The sequence below is a fragment of the Anopheles nili genome, chromosome 3 (assembly GCF_943737925.1).
Source record: "Anopheles nili chromosome 3, idAnoNiliSN_F5_01, whole genome shotgun sequence".
In the NCBI taxonomy this organism is placed as follows: domain Eukaryota; kingdom Metazoa; phylum Arthropoda; class Insecta; order Diptera; family Culicidae; genus Anopheles; species Anopheles nili.
The window spans coordinates 551010-578907 of NC_071292.1; the positions used below are offsets into that span (position 1 = coordinate 551010).

A 27898-nucleotide genomic window follows, 5' to 3' on the forward strand; every position below is an offset into this window, starting at 1 on the left:
TCGGGTCTGTGGCTACAACCCTACACTTTTTCACACAGGGACGGGCGTCACGGCATTTCGTTGACCAGTTTACGTTAAATCGCGATCAGACCCCCACTGTTCGCAAACAACACGCAGCAACAAACTGCCCGCAAAACAGTGTGGATACGCTCGACCGTTTCCGCCTAACGCCAGAGGACCAAAATCGCCACACCAACCCGGCAAATCACGATGACGCACCTCGCTAGCCGAGCATATTTCGCAAAACCCACCGTCAGTGTCGGTGTTCAGCCCAGCCACCCCAAGCATACCGTGCGTTCTCTGGCGCTAGGACACTCCGGTCCCGGTGCAGTCCCATTCGCACCTTACCGGCTTTAACCGAACCCCAGCGAAGTGGGCAGGATTTGCTAAAATTCACTGGACTTAAAATATTGCACCGCTTTGCTTTGTGTGCTGCAGTGTTGTGTGTCGAGTTCTGAATATGCGGTCGGATGAGTAAATGGCCGGCGTTGAACCGAGAAGTCAAAACCACTAAGTTGCCCTTATTGCATTTGTCCGTCCGTTCGTTCCGCCAGCCAACACCATCGCTCGTTGGGGCTTTCCATCCCATTTGCCTCCACCGCCGACAGAACGTTCTCGCTCGTGCCGGTGCCTCGGTCACAGCCATTTTAAAAACACTTTAACTTTCGCTCCTTGCAAAACACTTGCCTTACAGTAAATGCGCGCGGCGTGCCAACCAGCCGTTGGCTGTGACGATGACCATTGTGTGCAGAGCCGTGCAGCTTGGTTCACCGGCACTCGTCTGCTGGAGAGCAGTGAAATTATTATCGCCTCTCTGGCCAACACTCCACGGCACAACTGGCCCGATACCGCCGGTCATAAATTCTCATTCTAAACCGCTTTCTGGCAGCAATTTCAAGACAAATTTCACAGTTGCCACCTTCGAAGTGTCTTCAATATTTTATCCACCCAACAAGGCTAGTGTTCTTCGTCTCCTTGCGTCCTCGGCACAGGCATCCTTTAATTGCGATTGAACCATTTAACAGCTGAGAGCTTCTAATTCAAACACACACACACCCCGATTGCACTAGATTCTGTAAGATGCCAATATTCGCCTAAAGTACTTCCCGACAATGGCCGCAGCGGCACACAGTACATGGAAAAGACATTGAGTAAACGAAAACAATCATTTCGTGCAGCAGAACATCCCGTCATCTCGTGGCGTGTAGACGTCTCCCGTTCGGAATTTTCGGAAAGTTCATTGCCATTAGGGTCGGAACTTTTACGATATGCATGCAACAAGGCCACTTTCACACGCTTGCGGCAAGCGGCGTTGTCATCGCCAGCACCGCAGCGCCATATTGCTGTGTGAAGTATCCACAGCGAAGAATGGGAAGGCCTGATCACCAAGTTCCGTGACCGGTCAGATAACATGACGAGACCTAAGATAAAAACTTTTGCAACCTGCGCAGGTTTGCCGGCTCAGCATCGAAATTGAACGACAGCCTGGCGGGGTTGGTCTCATGTTGTGCCCCAAGTATTTGTACTCCCACGTTAGAGCTGGAAACAGTATCCTGGTTTCCTGGAATGGAAACTTCAGACGGCAATAACACCCGGAGCTAATCGTTAAGCATGGAGTCCCTTCAACGCCACCATGCCTACGCTCAACGACTCAATGCACTCATAATGTGAAATTGTTCTTTCCTATCCACAGTGACTCGTAACTCCGTTTAAAGCAAACACTTGAAAAAAAAACGCTATCTTTGTATCAATGGGTAACGCTCTGGGGGAACTCGCGCCAGCTGACCAACAACGAACGGTGAAGGAAAAAAAACTCTCCTGCAGATTGACAACATGATTACATTCAATTATGATTAATGCGCCAATCTACAGTGTAAAAACCCATGAAGTAATTTCTTGTATCTCTTCCTTCCATCTGTCCTGTCGCGCATACTTTCTCTCGCATTTTCCTTCTTTCTCATTTATCTTTCATGCACATTCCTAGTATTGTACTGGATGAATTTCTCTCTCCTACGCGCACAAAATGATAGAAAAATGGAAATGAGCTAAGGTGGCTAGTTTAAGGACAATAGAGCAACCTTAATTTTCGTTCTTTATTCTTGTTTTCAATGTTTTTCCGCAAACAAAATTGCTCTATAAAAACACAATAGCCACAAGGATGAGACTGACGATGACGCTCGCCTACGGCTGCGCCCCAGGAAGATATGAAAATTTATGCTTCAATGTCCCACAAATTTACCATCGTTATCTTTATAGAACGGCGTATCTTCGCCCGTCCCGTTTGGCAGGCAAAGTCCTCGGGTGCCTCGGTCAGACAGTTGCTAAATAACGAACGAACGGACGAAAGACTGCGTTCATTATCATTTGTTTGCATTTATTTATTGCGGAGCATTACAAGATTTTTCACTGCTGACGGTGTTCCTTCAACGGACGCTACTTTTTGCTTTAGAAGCTTGCACTCGGGCTTCGACGCGCGGTTGTTGTCACTAAAAGGTCGCAAGCTACTATCATATCTTCAGCAGCAGCAGCAGCAGCAGTAGTTCCATTTTTGGAAGCAGAAGAGACAACTTCCTTCCAGGTGCTTCGCTTGAGAAACTCCTCCGCAACGTCTATTGATTGTCCGCCCTATCAATTACGGTCTAATAAGAGCAGCATGTTTTAGCAAACTATTACCACCGCTAGCGCCTCAGCCTTTCAGGATCACTAGGACCATCCGGTTCCGAAACCTTCGCTGCCCTTTTCCGGGCAAAACTTTGCTGCGAAACCGAAAACTGCAACCATTTCGGGATTCGAGAGAGGGTCCTATTTAATTAAATTTAATTTTCATGCGGAAAATTTAATTTCGCCTCGCATATGGCCGAAACAGCTCATTACAGACACGCCGCTCACCTCCCTGTGAGGGTAGAGGAGGATATTAAAAATAAATGTTTCAAATCTCACTGGAACATACACACACACCACAATTCCGAATACACACTCAGACGCTCCGATAAACGGGAGCGGGTGCTATTCATTGTCCTTTAATTTTCCCTCAATCTTGGCCCACGCAAACGTCCGGTTTGCTGGTCGAAGATTTGGTGAACGGCACCATGACGTGGCACTTTCCCCATCGGAAAGCGACACTGGTGTCTGACCGGGCTCACGCAGCCTTCTCTGATAGCTCGAGCGAAAACTCTATTCCGATTTATACAACGGCTACTTTGACCGATCCTGCCTAAGGCGGCAGACTAAACAGACAGCGATAAATAGGCTTTTTACTCGGTGGGATAAATATAGCCGCATTGTTCGTTCCCTTTTGATTTATTTTCCACCACATCATTGCAAGCGTTCATCAAAACGCGCTGATACCTGATGTAGTGTATCGAACGTCATTATTTAGGCAATCGAAGGGCATTATTATTTATTTGAACGGTAGCCAAGGTCAACATTCGCGGAGCAGAGAGAGTGCTGCCATTTATTTATTGTTTGTTTTCAGTCCCGCGGTTGCTGTCGCGCATTTGCTACCCCATCGTCTTACTTGACAACCCTCTTCAGTAAGGCTTACTGCGACTTACAACGATGTGAAGGAATCACTTGACGCTTTGCGGGCTTGGAATGTTTTTTTGTCTCACTCGGGAAGCCTTTAAAAATATCCGCTTCTATCGACTTGAATGACGGTTATTAAAACGTATCCATAGCGCGACGGAGAGACAGCAAAACAAAACAAAACAAAACAAAATGAACGGTACGAACGAAAATCCGCAGTGACGCAGTTTCGCAGACCTCTGCCTTAGATTAGAAGGATGAAAAAATCGCAGAATAAGGACATGTTCAAAATGAGCGCTCCGTCGTCGTGTCAACACGTCGGAAGGCGAGAGCGAGAGCCGAAAAGGGCCAGCAAATCCTTAGCTCAGCTCGTCTCGCATTACCGTCGCCAGGGTGTTCTGGTGGCGTAGGCACCGTGGCTACGCAGAAACACCTTCCACGTCCAACCGAACTGCTGCTGTTTCTGCTGCAGGCACTACGGACGAACGCGGTGGCAGGATCTCCTTCATGTGCCGAGTCCACCACCGCCGGGGGAGACTTCCGTGCCCTGGCTAAAGGATTTTTTGCCCTCGCTGCAGCCCTTATTTATCTGACGTGTTCATTTTCCCCCGGGAAATGGCCAGAGCAGGCTCCTCGTGCCGGCCCGGAAACGATACCGTCGAGAGCAACAGTAAACGCTACCGAGAAAGGACAAACGTGATAAAAATGCTTTCAACAGATGAATTATATAATAATAAAATATATAAACTTTTTATAACTTTGCCTTCTGTAGTTTAGCCTGGGATCGCTCCTCCGGTTCGGCTCCCGGGGTTCCTGCCGGACAAAGGAGCACAACTAAACAACCGAAGCGGCGGACACGCCGGCTCGCAGGACCTCGGTGGCCCGAGGTGGTGGGAATGTGCAGAGTAATGACTTTAATAACATTGAGGAAACTTATCTGTCGGCGAGAGCGACGGTACCAACACCGCTCCCGACGAGGGCACCAGGCTGAAACGGACGGAGCGAACGGAAGCATCGAAAGAATAAACCCGGAACTGCCCGGACACCGACAGTTTCCGTTCTATTGTAATGCTCCACTTTTCCCAGTCGAGAATCGCCCAACTTTAACCATTTCACAATGCCATTTTTCGCCGTGCGACTTTCGATTAACTGGCCGGTGGGAGCGTTGAGCTTTTGTCGTGGCAGGAGGGCCAGCTTCATTTCCTCTGCGGTCTCCCGTTGACTGCTTTAATTTTGACACCCACAGATGAAGGAAATACAAGAGGGCATCTCACCAACCGGCTGGACGTGAGCTTTTGTCCCACGGGCAAGACATTGTCGTGGAAAGCCTGTGGAAAATTGTCGAACCGTGTGTGTGTGTGTGTGTGTGTGTGTGTGTGCACGCCCGCTTAGGTGGGAAATCGAGCACGAAATAGCTGGTGGGCAGTAAATCAAATAACACTTTTCCGATGCTTTGTAATCCATCGATCATCTCACTTGTGCAGCATTTATCCAATTCTCCAGCCTTCCAAGGGCAGCCCTTCGGCGAACTCCGGGGGCTATGATGAACGATCGGTGGCAACTCCTCCTCTCGTTTTGGGGCGGAATGGTAGCAGCGTAAAATAACTGTATAAGCATCCTGCTAACTACATGAAAAATGACACAACTTTTCCTATTGCACGACCTACGGGGGACAGAAAGTAAACTAACGTCGAAGGGCACCACCCCCCTAAGGGCTGGTCGGGTGGGGTGGGTCTGGGTAAAGAATACTAGCGTCATCAAATGCGGCGTAAACATCCGGAAAACCAGACACGTAGCAGGTCGTTTGTACTTTCACTTCTGCGGGTATGATTACAGAAACCATAAATCTTGGATATTGCTATCGGAGGGACACAATGAAGAAACAACGGTGCGCACGAGGCTCTTTCCCCCTCGCTCACTCTCGCACGGCGTGTTCGCGTATCAACACACACACACACACTCACGCTCGCTCGCGAAGCCCAGTAATGGGACACAAGAGGACGCCAGCCTGGGGCCACTTCCTAGGCACGCCTTTTACCACCGTGTCCTGGAGGCGGATGGGCGAACTGCGAGGGCCCCCGATATTTATCCCACCTTCGAGTATGACTTTCTGCTGCCGCTGCCGCAAAGTCACCACATAAATAAAATGACATTATTTGCTGCTCTTTCGTTCATTTTTGCTTTGTCCTTGTTGTCGGACCTGTGTCACGCTGCCAACACCGCCGACGCCGCCGGACACCATTTCCAACACCATTCGCTCACCGGTGCGTGTGCGTGTGGCTTGGAAAGTGGAAGAAGGATCGACGAGGGAGTGTTCTCTTCCTGTCCACACCGCCTCCCTCTCCCCTGTCCAAAAGGCCGTCCTATTTTTACTTCCTGCAGCATCCGGTCTCGCACGCAAACCGGTGAGAATAGAACGAATGTCACCCGGCACGAATCCATGGCACACTTCGTGGTGTCGTCACGGAAACAGCGGTAGAACGATGTGAAAGATATTTGACATTTATTTGGCAAATAAAGTAATTGATTGATAATTCCCAGCCGGACCCCAAAGGATTCTCGGACACCCCCGGCCACGTGGTTTCTGATTCTGGGTTTTCGCCGGCACGCGAGGCAGCTAGCAGACAGGGACGGCGAGATCATTTTCCCGCAACAGCACCATTAGTTTGGCATCAATTACGCGTTACATCAGCTCGGACGTTTATTAATTTGCCACCGTTACACACACTATTAGCACAAACCCATTGCCTGGGGGTGCTTTCTCGGAATCTTTGTGGCCCTATGCCTCATAACACGGACGTCCGGGTGGTCCTCGAACAAGGATACATTCATACATTCGTCTTCACGCGCACGTCCTAATTGCGGCCTTCGCTGTTCGTTAGTTTTCGGACCAAAGTGAAACGATAAAACACACTTCCTGTGTGCTTCCTGTCGTCACACCTTCGGGGGTGGAGGCGTTCTCTACTCACCTTTCAGCACACCGTGTCCTTTTCGGATCCTTCGGATGAAAATTGGAGAAAATCGCAACAAAGCCAGCTGCTGATGGTTATTATCATAATGGATAAAATTACTTTATTCTTCAGTCACGTCTTCGTCCTTTCTTGCTCGTTGTTCATACGGGCTCGTATGGAATAAGTAACAATTGTCTAAAAGAGTACTCAACGCACTCCGCACCGTGTTTCGGACGCAGTTGCTTTCGCTTTCTCCGCTATCGCAAGTTATTGTATCTGAGTGTTGAGTGTGTGCGCGTGTATGTGTGTGCATGTAGGTGTGTATAAATTCATTTCTTGCTTCGTTTGCTATCGTTTGTTATCTAAAATCCTCGTACTATTTGGGGGAAATAAAAACATTAGCAACAATTTGGGCACATTCCGACCTGCCAGAATCGTTACGGTCGAATTCTTTTACAATATGTACACGTGGTTTGGTTTTTTGTTTGTTTTGTTTTATACAAGAGATATCGAATCGATTTTGCGACACACTTATCCACGAATAAACGGAGTGAAAAGTTTTTCTTTGCTGTTGTTCAAATATTCACTGGTGATATGTTTAATGTATGTTTTTTTTTCGTTTCGTTTCAATTTTTTAAGTATGTTTTCTTTGGGAGAACAGTGAAAAAGCACATCGAGATATTACTTCATTGTGTCGTAGTGATATGATTCGTTTTTTTTCTCTCCTGCTTCATCATCCTTCTTCATCCATTATGCCTGACATCCAACCGGTCTTCGGCCCGTCATGCCTGTCTCACACAGGAGGCTTCCATCGCCGAACGAACAGTGAGAATTATCTTATTCGCCGTCAATTGGCCCGTCGCGGATCGAACAATGGCGTGTGATATGCATCATCTTCGCGTAGCGCGTAAATCGGCCGCCCAGCGCCATACGTTCGGTTATCGGTTATTTTAGGCAACGCCTTCACCCACGCGCTTCATTGCGAGGAATTTTCCGGCTGTGGGGACTCGGGACAGCTTTGGGCAGCTTTTATTTTTGGCAACCGGCGCAAACGCAGGGCGGCGGAGTCAGCACCGGGAAAGGGGTAGACGTGTCGGGGTCGAAAAGGGTCGACCCGTTTCGGGACGGAATGTATTACAGTGAATGATAATAAAATTGTTATAGTTGAAGAGCGAGACAGCGAGAGAGAGAGAGAGAGCGATTTGTTTGGATTGTGCTCGCGGACTCGTGTTCGTATTAAGTTGCATTTAGGCCAACGGCCAGCCGGTCGCGGTCAGCAGCATCAGGAGCAGCCAGCGCAATGTAAAATTCAGGCTCGATGAATATTTATTCGCCAATGCATCGCCGCTCGCCGCTGAAATGGGATCGTCGCGCGCAAGGAAGCGAGAAAAAGAAAGGTGAAAAACAAAAAAAAACACAGGGAAACAAAAGGACACTGTCACGGTTGCGCGTTCCTCGCGTTCATTTCCATACGGGCCGAGCCCAGAGGCCCTTCCGGCGAAAGACGGCGCGAAATTTGCGCCATAAAGAACCGCGTTGCGGCGTGTTTCGCGTGTACTTACCTTGAACCCGGTCCGCTCGCGTGTCGCTCGAAACGGCTCGTCGGGACTCGAGCATTGGCGCTTTTTGAATCTTTTCGCCCACCGCACTCTCCTCGTTGCTCTTCCAGTACACGGTCGAGATTGTGGCGAGGCACTGCGAATGCGAGGGAGAAATTTGCATGTTTTAGACATTTTTCTTTCCCTCCCCGTCCCACACCGTGCGCTTCTGACGCGCCGGAACTGCTCCTACCTTGAGCTTCATATCGCCTCGCTTGAAATGTTTTGGCTTGGCACGGAATTCCAGCCCCAGTATGGAGGTTTCCAGCTTGTCCGGTCCGGACACGATGGGTTCGAACCGCTTCAGCATCGAACCGTCCGCCGGCTCATCGTTGATGCGCCACGCAAGCTGAACCGCGGGTTTCGATCGGCCAGATGTGCAGTTGACTTGCACGATATCGCCGACCTGGTAGCGCGGTTTTCCGCCCGTGATGTACGGATCCTCCTCGGGCAGGACTGGCCGGATGCAGGGGGAACACGCACCGGAGGTTACAATCGAGGGAACGGTGCAGTTTCGCGGACTCTACTCACCAACCACCTGCATGTCTCCGTGGTCCGAGACCGTCTGGAAGGAGGGCGCTTCGGCCGACACCTCGCATCGATACTTGCCGGTCGAGGAGAGATCGATCGGGTCCAGTTCCACCTGCTCACTGGTCGAATTTTGCAGCTGCAGACACAAGAGTGAATCGGGGGCAAACAATCAACCTTCCGCTGCTAAACCAGGGCCATGGTCATCTCTACTCACGTCCACAATGATACCGGGTTGGGGGAAAACCGTCCCGGGTGGGACGTCTCTTGGCACATAACGATAGAACTCGTGTCCATCCTTGTACCACTTGACCGAGTACAGCGCCTCACCCTCCATGTCGTAGTGACACTCCAACCTCACCGAACGGCCCTTTATGGCATGCTTTGGCACCCGCACCTCCGTCAGCATGATACCTGAAGCGAATTCTTCCCGTTACCGACAGGGAGGTTTAAGATTACGAAATTAATACCACACAACTGCATCATCACACAATGTCCTTTCTGTGCTGGGCACTGATCTGTGCCAGCCACATCCGTTTGATCTTCGTTTTTTTTAATTACGCACATCCACTGGGACACGAAAAGGATGTCGTCTTATCGCAGACACTTACCTGCCGCCAAGAAGAAGAAGAACTGCAAAATTACTATCCAACACCACATCTCGTGCATTGTTTTCTAATTTTCCAACAACCTGCAGTGTACGCATACGTGCTCATATCGTTTCATCAGCGGTAATCCACATAACATAAGCCCATGGTATCATTTTTTAATTGATCACTAGCTCCACTCTTCCAACCTCATAAACACCCACACTCTTTCGCTTTCTCTCTCTTTCTTCCTTTCTCATGCACTCTCTCTCTCTCTCTCGCTCTTTATCTCCCTCTCTCACTCTTGATTCGTGTGTCTCGCTCTCGTTCGTTCGTTTAAAATTTTTGCTACAATTTTTCTTGGCTATGTTCGCTGCGTTCCGAAGCACAAGCACTCGGAGGACCTCACGTCCAATAGTACGCCAGTAGTAATCGATTATTGACAATCACTTGAACAGATCGCTCACTTGTTAGTTGGCTGACAGTGCTATGCACCATTCATCATCGGCATTGGAAGGCAAACATCACAATTCGCGGCACGAAGTGCATCAACCAGCAAATGCATGCGCTGCACTGCAGGAACAATGGAATCAGCAATTTCTAGTCGTCGTCCCACTCGTTTGGTGTTTGTTTTTTTTTTTGTTGTTGCGCCTGACCGCAGTCTCACGGATTCGTTCACGCACGAAAATCACACACAAACCGCCGTGCACGGACACGCGGGCCTTTTGTCCCAACGCTGGTAACTAACGAACTGCGAGACCCAACGCGACCGACTCGCTCTGTCGTCCTCTGTGCCGTTGGTGCTCGGGAATGCCGCACGATTGTGGTCCGGTTTACAACCGCGCTTCCGTTTCTGCTACCGATGGTAGGCGTACGGTGCCCATTTAGTTGGGGCTACGCCGAATCAGCTAAACCCTCGAGGATGTCCCTCGAGTCTCAGAGATGCTCACTCGTACTCGTAAAAGGAAACACTCCACCAAAACACCATGACGAACTGCCCATTCAAGCACGCAGCTAAAGGTGTCCAGCAAAAACACACACCGTCCAGGCTTCGTCAAGGAGTCCGAGCCATTTCAATCCGATTTGGAAATGGACGGGCATTTTCAGAGACGAACGGGAGAAATTTCTATTCTCGGGTGGCGCACGCGCCCTGCGCACGCTCGCTGGGAAAAGTGAGTGCTTCGGGGGTTGCCAGCAACACCAACAACTAAGGGTCTCAATCGCTCTCAGCGTGTGTGGGTGGTTGTGGGTGGACGGATGTGCTGCAGCAGCGCGGCGTTTTGTTGTTCTCCCCGTAACAATGCGATCGGAGCGCGCTCTATCAATCAATTAGCCCTTCCGATTCCGACGCCAGTTACCGTCAACCTCCATTAACATTATTATTTGCAAGCCGCGGTTGCAAAGCGAAATGCCCCTCATCCCAAGCCCCGCCCGCACAAGCCAAGGGGTCATTTTTTATATGCGTTTGGTCGCTCAATCGTTGTCGCGGGCGGAGTCGAATCAAAGCCTTCATCATCATAAATTAAGCGATCGCAACCCTCATCGCTCCAGGGCCACTCCTCGGCGCCGCGCCGGTCGAAGAAGTCAATCAAGACGTTGTGACATTTATGGTTCCACCGTTTCGGAACACACCAAACGGATGTTGTTCTGCTTGGTCCGGCATGAAAACGCGCCACTCTTCGGTGTGAATGAAGATGGTCCCACGGTGATGGAGCCCGAGGTGAACGTAGGTGTGGCTACGAATGGGGCGTTTGTATTTTTGTTTCCACAAATTTATCGTTTTTCCATCCATCGATGTGTGAGGGTTGCGTTTCCGCTTGGGTTTGTAGCCCTTGTAGCTTTTTTTTTCTTTTGGTTCAATAGGTCTACAGAACCCGTTACTGCGCTGCACCGAATTTGTTTCTCTTCGCGAACACCCCACACGAACCCGAAACCGTAACATTCACTTGATTGGCATTAAAAATCAAATTTATGATCCATCTCCGAAATAGTTTATTTTATCTCCCTCCTCTTCGTCTGCTCATGGCGGCACTGCGCTACACCGCACTAGAACTAGCGTTCTCGCTATCTATCTGCATTTTCACAAATATTATCCAACCTGCTCGGTAATCAACTCGGGGTGCCACAGAGGAGATGGTACATCACAGCCAGCCACCCGACTGCGTCGTCAATCGCGCACCGTCCATAGTGTAGCATAAAACCGCATGAAACCATTTTTCGTTGGCAGACCCTCCACCTCCAGCTTTTTCTTTTTTATTGCACCCCATCGCTGCACACCATCGCACCTAGCGCACTATCCGAGGGTGGCAGGGGGGCGCATAAAAAATGCAAGTGCATCGGAATCGATTTTTCCAGTTCAACGAAGGATTAAATATATTGCCTCTACAAACGCGCTTTCTTTCGCTCCATGCGTAAAACTGGAAATAGCGAATGTATCACGCAACGCTGTAGTGAGCGTGGAGTAGTGAAGAGTTTTCCAAAATGGAAATAAAATTCAAAAAAAAAGAACGAACGAACCCATCTCTCCCGTACCGTATCGGCTTTATCGGGGGGTAGTAAAGTAAAAGCACGCTCCACCTTCTCTCCGCCCACGCCACTCGCATCATCCCCTAGGGGCGTCCGAGGGTGCGCCTCAAAGCGATCAGACACGGGTGATTTATGATAACATGTAACGCGTTCGAAACACAGCCCTGCGATAATGCACCATTGTCGCAACATTGGCAGGCCGGCTTAAAGCAGGTCCACGGACTCTACGGGTCACTGATTAATCCATTATTGCTTCATTGTCAAAAGCCATGAAAAATGAAGCCTTTCGAAAGTGTATGCCTGAGATCTCCAACTCCTGTGTAGAGCCACGATCCCCAATAGTGTGTCCTTGTTCCTTGGCAAAAGCATCTGTCAGCCACTGGTACGCGAATCTAATTCCATGCACCAAAAGATGCGCGTCGTGATCGGTGATAGCGCTTCGGAGACGACGCCATACGCAGAATCGCTTCTTGGCGCAGCCCATTTCCAGTTCAATTAAACAATTAAGGCTCGAGCGAACGAATAAATTGATGCCAATTAGCCTTGTCCAAAAAATCCCCATCCCCTTCGCGGGACTTCTAAGCGCCAAATCTACATTTGAATCATTCGCAAAACGACGCTCCTGCGTGCCTAGACGGGGGTCGTTCGCCGTCGTTCGTTCGTCATGTCGTTTCACTTGGCAAATCGGAACGAAAGGATCTCTGGCCGGGTTATGCGCGATGCGTTATGCTCCATTCGTGACGATCGTGCCGCGGCGTGTTAAGTGGAAAATGCTTCTCCGAGAAAAACAAACGTCCCAAGCCGTCCGTAGCCCGGGCGCGAGACTGCGGTGTTGATAAACTTCTGCAATCAAATCACCGGACTGAGCCGCCACCCAGCACCCGTCGGTTACTTTGCACACTTTTTGAAATCTTCTGGCTGTAACGAACGGTAAAGGGAATGCCAAAAGCGGACCGCGGCTCGGGTAATGAAACAATGAAAAAGGACATGGCGCTACCGGCACGTCACGTAATTCTGATGGAGACAACTCTTTTTCACCTAGTTAGTGCATTGCTGATGTACGTGACTGGAGACAAAAGAAGAGCGCACACTAGGATGAGCGCTTTTGTTTCGTCTGAAGTGCTACGCGGCCCTCATGGCCCTTTGCGAGTAGCTCATGTGTGTGTGTGTGTGTCTGTGTGTCATTGGGGAGCTTTTTTCATGCAAACGTTCGTTCAACAACCCCTTTTTGCAGCGCGCGCTTTGCAGGCACGGAGCGGCGTAATGCAATATTATTATTTGATCCGATGTCCGTTTGCGGGCGTCTTCTTGGCGCATTCGTCGCTCCAGTTACAGAACGAATGTAACGAACGTAATAAAAGCCGTCGGTGGAGGAGACAGGGCGGTCTGGGATGCGAGAAAAAAATTAATGCCCGTGAATCATCGCCGCCGTGGCTTCGGTTTCGAGCGAACTAATATGGAAGAAAGAGCCCCGCGAAGGAGAAAAGGAGCGTTGCATATTAAATTGCTGGCGTGTCCAGCTGATCCCACCGAAACTACCGAAGGGGTCTCAAACCTCCTTTGTTGCAGCCTGTCTTATCTGGCCACACGTTGGCCCGGCGTTGTTTGTGTTCACGTCTAATAACAGCTGTTCTCACCTTCATATTGCAGCGAAAATGCGGTGAGTAATCGCACAGCCACGCCATCCCCTGCACGGAAAACGTATTTTCCGAAGCCCGCCGTGAGTGAGTCATACACGCGCCAGTGACTATCCACCACGGTGCCATTTATGTCCATTTATGCTCTCTCGCTTTCGTCCCGCACGAGGAAGCCTCTGGTGCGCCAAACGAGCTGACTTGCACTTTTCACCCCTACACGGGGGCGTGTACAGTGTGGTGTCCTTGTGGATGTTCGCCACCATGTCCCGTTCCACCGGACAGTTACCGAGCCAGCCGAGCATCCGTGGGGTCGGGGATTATGTTTCCCCGTGCACCGAGGGAATCGGTTTTCCAAAAACCCTCCACCCTGACCGAGTGGCATAACCCACATTTGCAGCTGCACTTCCTAGGAAGCGCGTCCCCAGGAAGAAGCCATTTAATGGACGGCTATTTACACAATTCGTTGACGGGGGCCTCGAACACGCCGAATCGTCGACCCTGTGTGCGAGCGATCGATGTTATCCCCGACGATGCGCGGAGTCCAAAACTGCGCCACTGCCACTGCCAATCGATCCTCGCCGGAGCACGCGAGATAAACAATCGAATGGTAATGTCTTATAAAAACCCGGGGCGCACCTTACGATGTGGAGGAGAAATTTGTTTTGTATTTTCGCTGCTTGTTTTCCGTGTTTATGCTCGAGCGGTACAGCAGCAGCAGCAGCAGCATATTTGTGTGTTCGGTGGTGGTGCTGTTTACAACGCACAACCCGTTGCATTGCCAGCCATGCCGTAAATCACGCACGCACGCTCGCACACGCACCCTGCTGTGATTAATGACGTCCCATACGCCTGGAGGCCCCGTCGAAGTGCCCAGCCCCACAACAAACTAATAATCTGCTGCTCTCCTCAGAACGCGATTTCCTGCTGCTGCCATGGACGCGTCACTTGGACGCGTCAGTCTACAAACCACCCTGTTCGAGAGCCGTTCATGCGCACGCGGAGTGCGATTACAAAATTGTTGGCTCGCATTTTGGGCAACCCCTCTCGATCGAACGCAGCCCAGAAAGAAGGGTCACTCGGTGTGAGCGATCGCCTGCACGACCATGAAATTCAACGCTCCCAATGGCGCGTCATATGTCGCCCTTCCCGATATGGCTTTTCGACCGCGCGAGTTCGCGCTTCGCCATCTTTGCCTGCCATATGTTTTCAATTATAACCGGGCGTCGCGACAACTCCACGCAACTCCACGCGGCTCGATCAAGAACCTGCGTTTTTCGGAGGTTATTTTTTGTTAATGGAAACATATTTCGGGGTCTCCGATGGCGTAAGAACCCGCGTACCATTCGCGAAACCACCATCACATCTGTGTGTGCGTGTGTTGACGTATTGATCACCGATCGCACGCACGATCAAGAGGGCGTTCTTGTATCGCCGTAAAACTGACACAATTTTTTTTCTCCCCTAAAACCATGTTGTTGCTTTTTTGTCCTTCCCATCTAGAAACACGCCGCACGATAAGGGCCCGGTTCTGGTGGTTCTGGGACTGGTTGTTTCCACGCGAACCTTTAACGCGCCGGGAACGGGAACCCAAATTTTATGCGCGCATCTTTCGAGAGTGCTGAAAAGTACTTAACGAGAGAGCGAGAGTGTAAAACCATTAAACCCGATCATTCGCGCCATAACGGCTAATGCATTTCACTGACGCAGTTCCATTTGCGGCGACCGAAACGTCGCCCTCGAGCGCTCTTCATCGGAATGATGTCTCTTGGTCGTTTCTCGAGTGGGATGTCGATTCCGGCATGTCGTCCGACGTGCGTTGGAAAGAAGAGCTGCTTTGTCCTGCAGTTCAGACAAAAACGCTTAACATTATGTCCACGCGACACCCACCACCGAAGGATGCGTGCGTTTAATGCGCACGTTCTATTGCTAAGCAAACGCCATCAATCGCCACTGGCCAGGCGCTGGGAGTTGATCTTATTGTGCGCTCGACTCAATCATCATCGATTATTGCCTGAGAGTCGAAGGCAATTTGCTTTCTTCCCTTCGCAGGAAAGCCCTGCTTGATGCACCAAGTACACACGGTACTCGCGGTTGCTCTTGGGCCTTCTTTTTTTTCGTACGTTCCTTCCTGCGCTTCATGGGAACAAACAAGTGACAAAATGACTGCTTACTCCCACATCTCAATTCTCACTGCAACGCATCGCCACTTAACAACGCGCTGCAGATGTCATTTTTTATCTCCCAAACAGCACCCTGCAGCCAGCGGTGGCGGTCTCGGGCTCGGGTTAAATTGAAAAACCAGCTCTTTGTCCCCGAGGAACGCACGAAATTTCATGCGAACGAAAATAAAAAAGGGCAAGCGAAGAAACCGCCGCTTGTTTGAAAAGAAAGTGAAACATTACACCGCAACCACTTCCAATTGTTGGCGTGGGTCGCCGGCCTTCCGGAGTTGCAACAAATTGAAGCCGTCGCACCAACTCAACGCATCAATGATTAATTGGTGCGTTGGGGTCTGCTAGGTTGCTTGCTGGTCCTTGCCTGGTTGAACCCGGTGGCGACATTTCGTTAAACATCGCTCCCTTGATACGTGGCTCATTAAGAGGGCTGGGCGCATACAATCGCTAATCGCTTTCGATTAACGGCAGCAAATCGCCACTGAATGGCTGCTGCTGCTCGGAATGAGTCGGGGAGTTGTCCCGGTTTCTAGCCAAAATACCGAATTCATCACAATGCCTGCCTACAGCGAGCTTCCTGCACTCTCAGGCTTCATTGTGTGCAAACTTGTCGGTGTTCGCGAGTGTTCTTCTCTTACGCCCACTTCGAGATCGTTAGAAGCACCAATTTAAAAACTTTGCTTTGTTTTCGGCTCCTTGGCCGCACGAAGGGGCCCAGCGATTACTTCAAGCCACAATCAAGCCCTGCACGATTTGCTTCCGCCGGGTTGAAAAGGGCTGAAAAGCCAGAGTCGACGGGGAAAATGTGTGGCCTCGTAATCGTGCGTACACAGGCAAGGCACAACTTTTCGGCCGTTAACCATGATGTGTGCCTTCCGCAAGCCATATTTATTACGCACGCCTCATCCTCGCGGTTATTGATTTACCGATCGGTCTCCAAATCGGTGTAGTTAGCAATCGGCCATAAATAACGCTGCTTTTCTTTGCGTTGTTGCTCCTGCCACGCTTTTGCTACGGGCGGGGGAGAATTTTCGGATTCCGCCCGAACCCGGCTGGGTAATTGAAAATATGCCTGTTTACACGACGCTCTCAATTGTTTGCACTGCTTTCCTTGACATGCGAATGTGCGCGCAGACATGCATGCATGCTTTCGAGGGGTAGCTAGCTGCGGCCGTGTGGTCTCAACCGACATCCTGGCCCCTTGGGAAGGGGGTGGGGTGGTGGTGAGCAGGAGGAAATGTTGATGTCGATATACCACGAAGCCGCCCGGCGAACACGAGAGACCCTCCACCGAAACGGCAATAAACATAACGAATTGCAAATCGGCAGCTTTGAACATTTAGACGTGAATAATTAATTGCAACAACACTCCACCGCTCGTGCGCCCGTGTTGCGAGTCTCGAGGACGACCGCGCTGCCCTGCGAGCTGTTGTACACTCTCGTGCATTGTAGTTTTACGATTATGCCCGTTTTTTTTTCTTCTTCTTCCCTCTTGTTACTCCCAGCAGAACCGACAGGCTGTGATTTCCCTGCACACATAATCCACCCGCGTCGGGGGTGGTCAGGAAACTGCGTGCGCGTCATCGAACAAGGATATGGTCATCGTACATTTCGAAACGCCCTTAGCGTGCACGTCGTTTTCTTGGACATCCGCTCACTAAGGAACCATAGCAACATGTCACATTGGCTACTTGGATGATTTGTTCGCCCGCGCGCGCGGTAAATGTCATCGGCAAATGAGTTGGATTTCGGGGCGAATCGATCAAGGTCTCAATTAGAGGTCCACCAGCAAAACACAACCCCCACCAGTCCCGAAGGTCGATGACATCATGCCTAGTGGCGGCTTCGAAAATAGAATCCACCTATTCCGTTCGGAACGTCACGAGCTGGAACGTCGCCCTCATCGCACATATTGCGTGCCTAATCGATTGTTTGCGCTTCTCATGTGCTCGCAGGGGTCGCTCTCCCAGCCTTGTGGAGGAGCATATATTCTTCCAGGAACCAAGTGGAACCCAACGGAACCGGGTGAAACCGCGGAAAGCAAGCAATCCCGCTGTAGATCCATAAATGGATCGGTTTTTTTTTTCGTTCTCTACCACAGTCCAAAACACACAGTCTCCCACACAATGTCGCGCGTGGAACAAAAAAAATGCATCCGCGAGTCGAGAACAGAACCAGGCAAACAGCGACTGAACGAAGGGTGAGTAATAAATTATTCTTTTCCAATCCAACTCCAGCTCGTCCCCAGAGTGAATGACTAACCGCGCACGGGGCTGATGGTTTGGTGTATTTTTGCTGCTAATTTCAAACTGCAAGCTAACCCCGTGTGGACGGAACGCCGCGAATCCTCGCCACCAGGTGGCGCCACACAAAACAATCCGTCGTTATGAGGCGCGCATGCTTCCACCGTGCCGTACCCGACACCGGCGGGCGAGCTGCATTCGAGAATGGGTGCCGAAAATACATAATTAATTCCAATGCGAAGCCCAATGCGATTCCCAATGCGAGCTGTGGGAAAAGGGAGAAGAAAAACGTGATGCATTTCCCGGCCCTTTCGATAAGTGCACCGCGCGTTAGGAGCCACCAGAGAGACCCTCGGCCGATGGCTTGACCGCCACCAAGGCAAGCTCATCGATGGGATCTCCCCACGAAGCCGAAGGGTCGCAGTCCTTGGCCAACGCTAGCTAACGCGCCTGTGTTTCACTTCGGTTCTCGAGAGCGTCGTGAGAGCGAACGAAAGCGAGGACGTCCGTGTTTTTCCAACACCCCTTCCGACGAACGTGCCCTACACCCACTGAGCCACGGTGTGAGCATTGTACGGGGGTGTTCCTGGCGAGGACGCGGCCAGATCGAGCGCGAGAACAAGCGAGAACCACGCTCTCACTCCAGTCCGAAGTGTGGTTGCGTGCGTACACCCTGAACGGTTGTGCGGTTCCGGCGCGGGTCTGACTTCGCTTCGCACGGCCACACGTATCAGATGTCTCGATGATGTGGTGTGACTCGGGCGGAAGTTCGTTACGAGCTGTGTTTTAATTACCGACCGAAATGAAGTGGGCTTCGACACATTAGTTGCGCCACCGTGTGAAGATAAACCCCTCGCCGGGCGTTTTTTCTTTCTACTTTGTGACGAGGAAAAGCGAGTTGAACACGAAACCATCCACACGGATTATCGCGGCCAGACGAGTAAGGACTGAAAGGACCGCCAGTGCAAGAGTGCAAGTGCTTATCAAACTGCCAGCGGAGTTGAGTTGCCGGAAAATGATCTGGTGGCTTCACGCTGCGCTGCATTAGTTCGAGAAACGATGGATCATTCGCAGTGTCGTTTGGCCTCCTGTCGACTGCGAGTGGATCTTCGAAGGATAATGTGATAACCGACCGATTATCGATGATCCACGGTCGCACGTAGTGTTGTCTATGTTTGTGCAACAATCACTCATTCGCTGGATTACTCTTCCAATGGTTCATGTCGCTATCGGCTGCAGAAAACATGAGATGTTGATTCTGTGGGTTTCAATTCTGCTTTCGTTCGTTCGAGGTGAGCCGATGCCATCTGTTGTATAAGTGGTGTTTCAAACAGCTGCCACAATCCTGTACTTTTCCTACGTTTCTTTGCTAACAACCTAGAATCGAAACATTCCCTCAGAAAAGAAATACACACATAGAACCGGTTTCTTCTGCAACGATGTTGTGTAGAATGTACGTTATTTAGAGCACTATAGAAGATTACAATTAGCTCTACCAGACTTTTCATAACAGGACCTCTGATGGCTAATCACGATCCGTAATAATCAATCACTTTGCTTGTCAAGACAAAGTTGCTTGAATAAGCGGAATTCTGTTTTCACCATCAGATACGAGCTGCTGTTGAAAGATGTCGAAACTTTCACCTCTCAAACACCCTGCAGGCTATGGAAAACTTTCGTGGAAAATGCTATCACAACCTGCTATGATTTACCCCGTGAAGGTCTTAGCAAGAGCGTTGTATTTGCTGAAGCATTGCGGATCAATCGCATTTGCTCGAGATATCCTGACGCATTACGTTTTTTGTCTTTCCCTTCCATTCAAGACTACTCTCTGGCCATTAAGTTAACCGAGGTGCGAGTTCCCCGGCACGCGATTAAGGATCACACCGTGAGCCTCGAGTGCCACTACGAGATGGAGGGTGAGGCATTATATTCTGTGAAGTGGTACAAAGACGGCAACGAGTTCTACCGCTATGTGCCCCGTGATGACCCTCCTGTGCAGACCTTTCGGGTAGAAGGAATCTCCGTCAACGTATGTACTTTCCAAGCTAACCTCTTCAACTTCCATTTACTTTGACATGGCTGGTCCTTAATTCGTAATATATACATGCTTTCGTGAAACAGGTCCGAAATTCCACCAACAGCCACGTGGTGCTAGAAACCATAGGCCTATCGTCCAGTGGCAAATACCGCTGTGAGGTATCTGCCGAGGCGCCCTCCTTCCAAACGGTTGACGATCACGGTGAAATGACGGTTGTAGGTAAGTAATTGAAAGCTGCCCCTTTCGACAAGGACTTCTTGCAGTACTAACGTCCACTTGACGCAGTGTTACCCGACGCGGATCCCGTCATTACAGGAGCAAAGCCTCGTTATCAGATTGGCGACCACGTGAAGATCAATTGCACCTCGGGTCGCTCGAAACCGGCCGCCCAACTGACGTGGTACATCAACAGTGAGCTGGTTGACCCCACGTACATACATTCGTACCCGACGATCGTTTCCCTGACGCCGGATTATCTCGAGACCTCCATCCTGGGGTTGGAGTTTCGAGTCAAACCAAAACATTTCCGCCGAGGTGACCTGAAATTAAAGGTAAGCGTGCCTCCGAATCTCTATCGTCGGCAATGGAGTGCTAATTTCTATTCTTTCTGTCTTCTCGCTATCATCGCCAGTGCCTGGCCACCATCTCGACGGTGTACGGGAAAAGCAACGAGGAGAGCGTGGAAAGCGACAAGCCCCAAAAGGCCCCTATTCTGGAGTCGCGAAAATCTGGACTCTCGTCAACATCGCGAGCTGATCGAGTGCAAGGTATGTGCAACATTGCAATCGTTCATTTTTTAACCTTGCTAACGGTGTCTTTGGGTTGCTATTTTTCCCTCCAATTCCAGCCGATAACGGAGCCAGTGTAACCTGCCAGTTTTGCCATTCACCGTTCTTGACCTTCATCGTGCTGTTATGTGCCCTGCAAAATGGTATCCTTCGAGCCCTGATTGCAAGTTAACTGTACCTATGATACCCGGCCATGCTGCAGCCCCGTTGAGTGAAAGTTGTTGTATTCCCGGATTAGAGTTGCAGAAAATGCATAGAGCTTATGGAGCTGGAACCACATGTTAGATGTTAAGTGTGCTGATACTAAGGACGGCATATAGTCTTGGCCGCAGCCAGGCAGTGGTCGCGTAGTTGCAGCAGTTCCTTATAGAATCCTAGGCAACTTAAGACTCTTATGAGCTCGTTATCCTAGTTACGTACGATCCCGACATATCGAGACGCACATGAGCAGACTTTTTTCGAAGGAGACCGTTGTTGTACATATGGGCCACTAATTTCAGGCATTCTTGTTCACCCCAAGAAAACCCAATCTCTTTCAACCGCCCACACGTTTCGTATGCGCCCAAGTTTCGCAAGGGCTCGTTTGGCAAGGGTTGAGGGAAGAGCCAAAAGTTAGATCAACTTAAGATTGATTCTGCATGCAGGTTATAAGTCGAGGCTAAAACTTCTACGTAGGAGCTACTAGCACAAAGGTAAATGCCATTGGATCGAATGCGATCGCAAACCAAATATATTTATGAGCGTTAGACGTAAGAACCGTGTGCCACGACAGCAAACCCGGAATATGTTCTCACGGTGGTTTTCACGGTCATATCGGCCGGCACTGGGAGAGAATAAAACACTGGTCGCAAGGTAACTTTATCACTTTGAACTCTTATCAATCATTGACTGTACAAATAGGAAATTTTGTAAAACAACCGTGGCAGAGTCACTTTTTTAACGCTATCTACATTCGTTGTACATTGATATAGTCCTACGTGTATATTTTGTCTTATACGTTGCATGCCATCTCTCAAAATGACAAAATTAACGATTGAATTATACAAAACAATATCACACGTGGTTCGTTTGTCGCTTGTTTGAAAGAAACGTGCAATCCGCGCGAAAGCATCCGAATCGTCGGCGTCGTCCGTCGCCATTAGCAAAAACGGCGTCAAGCGAGAAAAAGTCGCATCCCGACTCGTCACAAAATTACCAGCTTTTGTACTAGGAGAACATGCTACCGGGAGGAACCCGTTCGATCGCCGTGGAGCTAGTATAGTTCCATCTCTTTCGCCCCCATGTGTTCGGTGGGTCCCGTTCGTTGAGCAGCTGCGAGTTAGCGCGTTCTCTCTTCGACCGCCTATTGACGATGAAGCATTATCAATCACCGATAGCTGCTTCGCTCTAGCGCACGCATCGGATGGGAAGCGATTGGTTCGACCTGCTGCATAACATGCGCTCCTGTTACAAATCTCGGTATTTTCGATCGCAGTTTGCCTTTCGAAAACAGGCTTTTTCGAGCGTCGCGACTCGATGCGGCTGCCAGGTGGCGCGAATGCAATCCACGCTGCGTGTGGGTGTTTTTGGCAGAAAATTAATACATGCGGCATTAAAAGGAAGCGCTTTTCGGATGTAGAAGAGTATAAACACATGTTTGGATGTGGAGTTCGAGACCATTAAAGTTTACGTATCTTATATTGGACTATCTTAATTTAGGACTGTATGTCATTATCTCCTCCTGACGCTTTTAACCAAGCGTGTATTTTTATGCCAACCAACGAACTGTCCCCACGCTAGTCTCAAAAGTCTTAGTGTCCCGCGAACCATTCTAATAATGCATCTTGCACTCTATTCGCGATTGTTCGCGTCTAGCCCTAGCCGAACGAACGATTGTTGCCGTCCTTGAATTCAACGTATGGAAGAAATCTAGCATCTACGAATTGGAAATACGCGTCCAGAAGGAAAATTACACACTCGTTGAAACTCATCCGGACGTGGGGGTGCAAACTAGGCAAAACCAGCCCTTGGACAGAGGTGGCCACAAAAATAACTCATATAATTACAGGCTACAAATTAAAAAAACGCGAATCACATAATAACTTAATGTTCCTGCATATCTTCGAATACCATAGTCGTCTTGCAAAAAACACGCCTTTAGGACGGGGCCTTTCCGCATGCATCAGGGATGGCAACCGTCAATCTGTTGTTAAATATAAAGTTTGACTAGTGCCGTTCGAAATAGTATCACCATCAGCCGTTTGAACTTTTACGCATTTCATGAGGCACACTCCCAGAATCCACAACAGCCCTCATGCATTTTGCCCACCGACGTCCCCCGGTGCAAGCGATTGGAATCGATATCGTTGACAAGTATCGCCGGAACAGGCGACACGTTGGCAAGCTAGCTTATATATTAGTTCACTATATAACATAGGATTTTGGGGCAGCGGCAACACGTCTACTGCATTTTGGAGACTTCAAACTTTGTGTTGATGATTTCCTCGTCCGAATCCAGCACGGGAAGGGCCGCGTCAGCGATGGCCGCCGGGATATTATCTTCAACCCATTTTAAGTTTTCCTCGTCCGTGGTAACGCTCTTAGCATTTGGTTTCGGGGAGCTGCTTCGGCCACCTCGCATTTTAACGCCATACGCATCCGACACAAACTGCTCTTCTTCTTCTACTGAAAGGAAATCAACAAGAAAAACACCCCGCAATTAAAAGTGATTCCTTTACGATTGGGAAAGGTGCGCCATACCGTCGTCTTCATCTTCAGGATTATCGAGTAGTGGGGTGAATGCGTATCGCTGGTTATTGTTAGTTGGTCGCCACAGAATCATGATTACGAGGAGCAGCGTAGAGAACAGCACGTGCCAGAACGCGTCGTCCACCCATAAGTCTTTCCAGTCCGTCAAACATTCTGCGTAACGGTGTACTTTAATAGAGTACAGCATGAATACTATCGACGCGAGAACGGCGAAAATGAGCGTGTTGGTAAAATGTCTGTACAGCGACAACTTCACCATGTTTCTGGAAACAACAAATGGTTAATACATGAATTGTTGGTGATAATCGTCACCATCGCTAGTGCTAGTGTCCTGCTCACCTCCGCAGCCGCAAGGTACGCGTAGTTTGAACCAAAGATGTAAATATCCACCAGCAAATGGCCGAATCCAGCAGTGCTAGCGGTATGCTGGCGACGAGAATTTGTTTGCTGTGGTCATTCTTCGTGTGCATTATGCGTAAAAAGCTCTCCACACAAGCCAACACCAAGTAGAGCGCTCCCGTTACGACCACGCGGTGCAGCATGGGTCCCAGCCGAGGTCTGAAAAGTGAAGCGTGCGGTCGTAGATCGGCTTCGTAAACGGGGAAGTTATTACTACCTACTTTACGATACCGAAGCCCAGCGAGACGATGATCACCAACATTCGTGCCAGCGTTCTTTTGCCGCAGGAAACCCACTCCGCTAGCAGTACCATGCCTTTCACGGACACGCCGGTGGAATTGATGCTTTGATATTCGCCGTAAAACATCGCCTTCTCCAACATTCCCAGCAGGATCACACCGCCTATCCAGAACTGAATACGGAGCAGATCCCTCCATTGCAAGAACGAAACGGTCAGCCATACGATACCTAGCAAAACGTACACTAGGCACATGACTCCATAGAACTAGAAGGTTAAAAAACGTAGCATTAGCGTATGTGGGCTACAGCCATCACGCACCACAAGAGCCACTCACCGGCAACAACGGCCAATCCACGGCGGACAAGTACGCATTGGAGCGTCGTATTTCGACGTGCACATTTGCGCTGTAATCGCCCAGCATGTCGATGTCGTTGTTTGCGCGCGCTCCGATCCTGTTTCCTGGCTCAATGCGAAGCACAAAGATGTAGAGCCCATCCTTGGTCAAGGTAAAGACCGGACGTTGTTCACTGTTCAACTGAAAATTGAAAACGAATTAAAACAACTGATTTGTTTTCTCACATCGATTAGTTCTTTAGAAGCACTTGGGTTACTTCTGCTTACCGTTCCAACGCTTCTTCTTGAAGGAGCGGCAGGGAGCGGATTGTTGGGCTCTGCAAGCTTTGTTTCCGGTATCACAATGTGACGATCATTGCTGCACACATTCGGATATACCGCCGAGTCAATTTGTGTTACGTTGTTCCTAACCGGGAATCGCTCATCTTGCAGTAGGTAGGACTAGAAAATGCAAAATCGAACATCATCACACAGTAACGACAAACAATGCGCGTGTCCATGGTTACTCACGTAGCTTACGTACTCCTGCCAGCATTTTAACTCCCGTAGGCTCCAGGAAATGTTCACTTTGACTTCTGGATTGCTCCCCTGTATGTTAGTTTGAGATGGCTCACAAGTAACTAAAATTGCACAAATGTAGAACATAAATCGATGCAAAATAACACCCACTGATAGAGCTTCAAACCAGATGCCGGTAGTACGGCCGGTATTTGGCATGAGTGCAACGTGGTTCACTTACCCTGCACGTAAATGCTAAATCCCTCATACAGTGACTTCGGAATAGGTATATACGTGTTCCGCTGTAAAGATAACAAGCATTGAGTATGTGTTTTTGTAACCCCATCGTAACGTTCTGTCTCCTCCTATCAAGCCATTGCCTCTCCCACATACCGCCATTCCGGAACAAAAATTTTACAATTATGAGTAAGCTGAAAAATCGTTAAACGAGGCGAACCACTCACCTTGGTTAGCACGAAATCCCATTTTCCTTGTTCGGGAAATGCTGACACAATATTTAGACACAAGAATACTAGTAATATTCGCCAGTAATTTGGTACTTTAAATTCATTCATTTTTCGATGCCAGAATTATTTCGCTAGTTTTGGCTTGAGAGAAGATACACTTTTTCCCGGAATTCTATCCGGGTGTGAGCTATCCGCAAACCGTATTTTTATGAAAATACTGAGCAATATCAATTTTTACTAAGAAGTATGGTTAATAATACATATTCTCGCAGAATCTTAGTTGGTTGGCAGCTTTGTTTACACTTTTCAACATATTGAATGACATATATCTGCAACGATTCAAAAGGCCTCCGTATGTTGACAGTTCAGCAAAAAGCCTTTCAGCGCTGCTCGAATATCATTAGCTTGAAACTACATTTTCATGCAGCCGTTGGCAATTTACATTCTAGGTCCTTAAAAATGTCCTTTTTGAACTATTCACTCTAAATATTGAATTTTTTCTTCGATTGTCAAACTCAACACATCTTATATGTCAAGGAGCTAATTAGAATAAGAACATTATTTCCTTTTTAAAAGTTATACAGGGCATTTATCTTCTATGGGCATGCGTGTAGTATGACGCCGCAAAGCCAGCTTAATTGAACGTAATGGAGGTTATTCCACGACTCCCGGAGGTCGCTATTCGTGACCTGCAGACGGAAAAAGGCAGGAGCTACCTAATGGTAATCCATCGGTTTACTTCGGCAAATGGCTTGGTCATCTGATACCCTACCACCCTTTACCCTTTGTACCCTTAAATTGTCCCATCTAGTAACCCCCTCCCACTCTCATCTGTATTATCGAACCAAGATGTGCCAAACGAATGAGTCTACATAGGGTGTCACAGCGCAGATCACCGAATCCAGAAGGACAGGAGACCTAAGAAAGCGAACAGGCTGAACAACGAGTCCTGGAAATCGGTAGAGTCCTTGGAGTCAGGATTAGATTCCTGCAGTGGTCCTCTGCTATTCCAGCAGAATACCATAGATACACTAACCGAGCTCACCCGGGATAAGGTGCAATCCGTGCGGTTGATGGGAGGAAATGCCCACCAGCCAAAAAGCAAAGAAAGCATGAGTGATGTTAAGTTTACGTAAGCACTTACCGCATTTCACATATACACAGGACCTCCGCGATACTAATTGATACAGGTTTATTTTATGTTTTGTAGCACATAGCACATTTCATATTTTGTGTATTGAAATACAATTATTTAAACCTAGATCATAACAATAAGCTTGCTCGATAATTTAGAAGCAAATTAATTCGTTGCGAACAATCTAACAATGTCTCAATTAGGGGGCAAGGGATCTTCTAAAAACCATAAATAAAATTTCGAAAATAAATAATCAAGATGGCTAAAAAATAAGTGTCCGGGCTTCACCTATTATCGATTAAATGCAAACTAAAACCACGAATATTGTTGCTGTTACCTCAGCTAATCGTATTTTCCTTTGTACACTGCGCTGCCGGGCTACAATGTAGCCCGGTACTGCTCCTGCCATCAGCTTCTGCTTTATTTAAACACAAAGACATACGATAGTCGCTTATAAAATGTTTCTGATCCTAACGTGTGAGAATTCACCGCCTGTTTTTTTTTGTTCATAATTTTCATCTTCCCCCTACCGTTTCGCTTATCTTATACGAATGTCATCGAAAGTAGGGGCATCCTAGTTCGGGTTTGTCTACCAGTCGTGGCCTGTTTCATTTTCTCTCGCTTTTTTACAAGTCTAAATATGATCCTGCGAGCTGCAATACTTTCGCCAAGAAGTCCACTACAACCGAAGAATCTTGTGTAAAAGGTTACGCATGAGAGGGAGTTCTCGTTACCGGGGTTCCAGCCAGCTCTAGTAACACTAAACGTCGTTTGATTTCCGCTACACACTACCCACAAAAACGGTTTTTTACATCTTCACGTTACAAGAATAGTTGGGTGTGTGTGTGTGTGTATGTGAGTGTGTGTTTATGTATGTGTGCATGTCAGTGTAACTCGCTTTCCGGGGCTCGCCGCCTATGATGCAGTGGCTTTACATCGTTACACCGTTCAGCTCGCTCCGACACGTAGCAAGCCGTGATCGATCAGAACAAGCATGTACACATGTACACACATATATGAGATCTTTGCCTTGCTCCTGCCGAATCCCCAAGGACCACGTGATCTCGCCGACCGCTTCGTCCTTCGCAGTACCACAGACTGCCACCCCTAATATATGAAATTCGAAACTATTCTCACCCCTCACGCAAATGCTAACTTGTGCACGTATTTAATCTTCATACAAGTAAAAGCTTATCAATGACTTTCTGTGAAAGTGTGTCGCAGTTTTTTTTTTGCATTTTAATTTTCCTGCTTGTATGTCTGTGAGTGTGTGTATGTGTGTGTTTCGGGGGGAGGAGGGGGTGGTTGTGATGTGTGGTTACTGTTAACGCTCCGTGAATAATGCGCCTTTTCCATCCTGCGCGTTCGTCGCCTGCCTCGATTCTATTGCTCTATGGCCCGCACCTTGAATACAATGTACAGCGTGGCTACGTCTCCGGTGCTGCATTTCGAAATATG

At 48.9% G+C, this 27898-nt stretch overlaps 3 protein-coding genes across 3 annotated transcripts; 1 reads left to right on the forward strand and 2 right to left on the reverse strand.

The window, feature by feature from the left end:
* Nucleotides 1–6574: 6574 nt before the first annotated feature.
* Nucleotides 6575–9754, reverse strand: LOC128727456 (uncharacterized). The gene is given in 6 exon segments (XM_053821372.1): nt 6575–7830; nt 8039–8171; nt 8268–8530; nt 8606–8741; nt 8820–9028; nt 9214–9754. Coding segments are annotated over 6 exon segments (984 nt in total). The 5' UTR covers nt 9350–9754; the 3' UTR covers nt 6575–7723.
* A 9228-nt stretch (nt 9755–18982) lies between these two features.
* LOC128727642 (uncharacterized) lies at nt 18983–21622 on the forward strand. Its single transcript, XM_053821572.1, has 6 exons — nt 18983–19061; nt 19593–19801; nt 19894–20029; nt 20096–20361; nt 20442–20577; nt 20658–21622. Exons 1-6 carry the CDS (start codon nt 18983–18985, stop codon nt 20768–20770), a joined length of 939 nt encoding a protein of 312 aa, XP_053677547.1. The 3' UTR covers nt 20771–21622.
* Nucleotides 21623–22254: 632 nt separating this feature from the next.
* Nucleotides 22255–25492, reverse strand: LOC128723457 (transmembrane protein 87A). The gene is made up of 9 exons (XM_053817202.1): nt 25303–25492; nt 25080–25140; nt 24851–24960; nt 24608–24781; nt 24321–24521; nt 23967–24250; nt 23686–23904; nt 23338–23609; nt 22255–23259 (listed from the first exon to the last, which is right to left on the reverse strand). The coding sequence occupies exons 1-9, from the start codon at nt 25411–25413 to the stop codon at nt 23039–23041; spliced, it is 1653 nt and encodes a 550-aa protein (XP_053673177.1). The 5' UTR covers nt 25414–25492; the 3' UTR covers nt 22255–23038.
* Between the last annotated feature and the right edge of the window lie 2406 nt (nt 25493–27898).

Excerpts from the sequence above, each read along its gene's own strand:
- LOC128727642 (XM_053821572.1), top strand. The coding sequence starts at position 18,983 with ATGGTTCATGTCGCTATCGGCTGCAGAAAACATGAGATGTTGATTCTG. Across the intron at positions 19,802-19,893 it reads TAGAAGGAATCTCCGTCAAC|GTCCGAAATTCCACCAACAG; the intron begins GTATGTACTTTC and ends TTCGTGAAACAG. Across the intron at positions 20,578-20,657 it reads GCGAGCTGATCGAGTGCAAG|CCGATAACGGAGCCAGTGTA; the intron begins GTATGTGCAACA and ends CTCCAATTCCAG.
- LOC128723457 (XM_053817202.1), bottom strand. The coding sequence starts at position 25,413 with ATGAATGAATTTAAAGTACCAAATTACTGGCGAATATTACTAGTATTC. Across the intron at positions 24,961-25,079 it reads ATTTAGCATTTACGTGCAGG|TTACTTGTGAGCCATCTCAA; the intron begins GTAAGTGAACCA and ends GTGCAATTTTAG. Across the intron at positions 24,522-24,607 it reads CAAGAAGAAGCGTTGGAACG|TTGAACAGTGAACAACGTCC; the intron begins GTAAGCAGAAGT and ends TTCAATTTTCAG.